The sequence below is a fragment of the Orycteropus afer genome, unplaced genomic scaffold, assembly GCF_000298275.1.
Source record: "Orycteropus afer afer isolate SDZICR_OR568_19922 unplaced genomic scaffold, OryAfe1.0 scaffold00128, whole genome shotgun sequence".
NCBI lineage: Eukaryota > Metazoa > Chordata > Mammalia > Tubulidentata > Orycteropodidae > Orycteropus > Orycteropus afer.
In genome coordinates this window covers 5623885-5626009 of record NW_006921715.1, presented here as the reverse complement: position 1 = coordinate 5626009, position 2125 = coordinate 5623885, and the positions used below count along the sequence as shown (strand labels likewise).

General features: G+C 48.0%; 1 protein-coding gene across 1 annotated transcript in view; it reads left to right on the top strand.

Annotated features, from left to right (window-relative positions):
* The window catches only part of PAPOLA (poly(A) polymerase alpha), a 68180-nt gene that overhangs the window by 59694 nt on the left and 6361 nt on the right, over positions 1 to 2125 (top strand). Inside the window, exons 18-19 of the mRNA XM_042781494.1 lie at positions 870 to 967; positions 1179 to 1402. Coding sequence (XP_042637428.1) covers positions 870 to 967; positions 1179 to 1402 — 322 coding nt within the window. The remainder of the gene's footprint in view (positions 1 to 869; positions 968 to 1178; positions 1403 to 2125) is intronic.

Below are 2125 nucleotides of genomic sequence, written 5' to 3'. Positions count from 1 at the left end.
CATTTTGTTCCATGACATGTCTGTACTTCCCCACAGTGTAACAGCTCTCTTCCCACTTCCTCCCCATAGTTAACTGTTCCCTGTGTCCTTCCCTCCCTCTCACCCCCTTAGCTGTCTCCCTATGCAAACACTGCCCATCTGTTCTCCTGTGATTGATCACTCCAAGGGGTGTATCTACCTGATGAAAATGTTTACTCCATTTCCTGTCTGTTTGACTGGAAGCCACAGGAGTGAAGGAGTGAGATCAGTTCCAATCCTGAAGGCTAACTAGGGGCCTTAGTCTCAGGGTGTCAACAGGCTCTGTCAGAAAGCTGTTCTTTCTTTCTTTATTTTAATGAGTTTGAGTTTTGTTCCACATTGTTCTCCCACTCTGTCGAGGACCCCCTGCACTGATGTCTTTCCCAGTGGCTGATGGTGGTAGCTGGATACCATTTAATTCTGGTCTCAGGGTCATATAGGCTGAAGTTTGCATGGTTCACTAGTCCCTTGGACTAATTGTTTCCATGTGTCTTTGGTTTTCTTCTTTCTTCTTGGCTCTGGATGAGGAACGACCCATTGTTGCTTCTAGATGGTCACTTGCAATCTTTTAAGATCCTGGTTGCTACTCACCAAAGTAGGAGATGGAACAATGTTTTTTGTAGTGTGTTATGCCAGTTGAGCTTCATGTCCCCTGTGACTATGGTCCTGAGCCCACAGGTCCAACACCTTGCTCCATGAGGGTGGTTGATTGTGCCTCAGAAGTTATCATGAGTTTGCCCCCTGTTAGGGAGTCACTTTGGACAGTGACACCTGTGGGTATGAGATCCTCTCGTGAGTTCATCACGTGTCACTTTCCCATCTGTTTTTCCTCTTGAATTCCTCTTTAGCAGAAACAGTCCCGCTCCGGCTGTGACAGCAGCGTCTGTGACCAACACCCAGACTCCTGAAGTCCCTGTGCCACCAGTCAATTCCAGTGACAGCTCAGGAGGTGAGCAAATGGGTGTGAGGGATTGCAGCGTGTTTGCACGCTGTGGTTTCAGCCTCCCTGTTGAAGTAGGGCTTTGTTGATGAGGGAGGTTGCTTCGGTTCTTAAAATGCTGCGCCTGTAAGGTGACCGTGCAGGCGAGTACAGAGGAATAATAAGCCTTACTTGCCGATTGAGGACCTGATTTCTACGAACTCCTGTCCTTGCTGCTTAGGTACGGCGAGTGAAAGCATTCCTCAAACTGCCACACAGCCAGCCATTTCTCCACCACCAAAGCCTACGGTCTCCAGAGTTGTTTCTTCAACACGTCTGGTAAACCAGCCACCTAGACCTTCAGCAACAAATGCAGCAACAAAGATACCTAATCCTGTGGTTGGAGTTAAGAGGACCTCCTCGCCTCCTAGAGAAGAGAGTCCCAAGAAAACCAGAACAGAAGAGGTACGTGTGGATCACAGCTGGTGGCCACGGGGGTGCCAGCTAGGCCTGCTCTCAGATCTAGTGGGGGAATCGTTCCGGGTGTGTCTGGGGGGCTTTAGTCCACAGCTGCCTTCAGTCTCCTGTGTCCGCCCTCCCATGGACTCCCAACAGCAGTTGCCTCTCCATACAGCTGTGTGTTGCATTTAAACTTGTACAGTGTGCACAGCCACACAGGTTAGCACCTTAATGGAATTGTTTCTCCTGGCTGTATCTTCCATGTTTACTGATTGCTTTATACCTGTGGGGACAAAAGTTCCTGCGCCTGTGACCCACAGGGAGCTCAGGGCTTCCCACATGACTCGTCCCGCAGTGGCCCTGAAGCACTGGGGGGTGCTGTATACCTAATTTACATTACTAACAAGCTATCCAATCCCCTTGGATTTGCATAGTTACATTTGCAAAGTCCCACCCAGTCATCTGGTGGGAGTTACCAAGACCAGGGCTAGAAGAGCTAGACCAAGTAACTCACTGTTCCGTAGTTACTCACTAACGTGGGTCTAGATGAGGATGGATACTAGTATGTAGTTAGTTCTGCTTAATGTCCATTATATGCCCAAGATTTTCAAATGCATACAAATGGTAGTCAAAGGCAAAAATACAAAAAAGTAACTTTACTTCCTAGATTGCTGGGCAAAATGAACGTGTGAATAATGTGTAGACACATAACAACGACTTTTTTTTTTT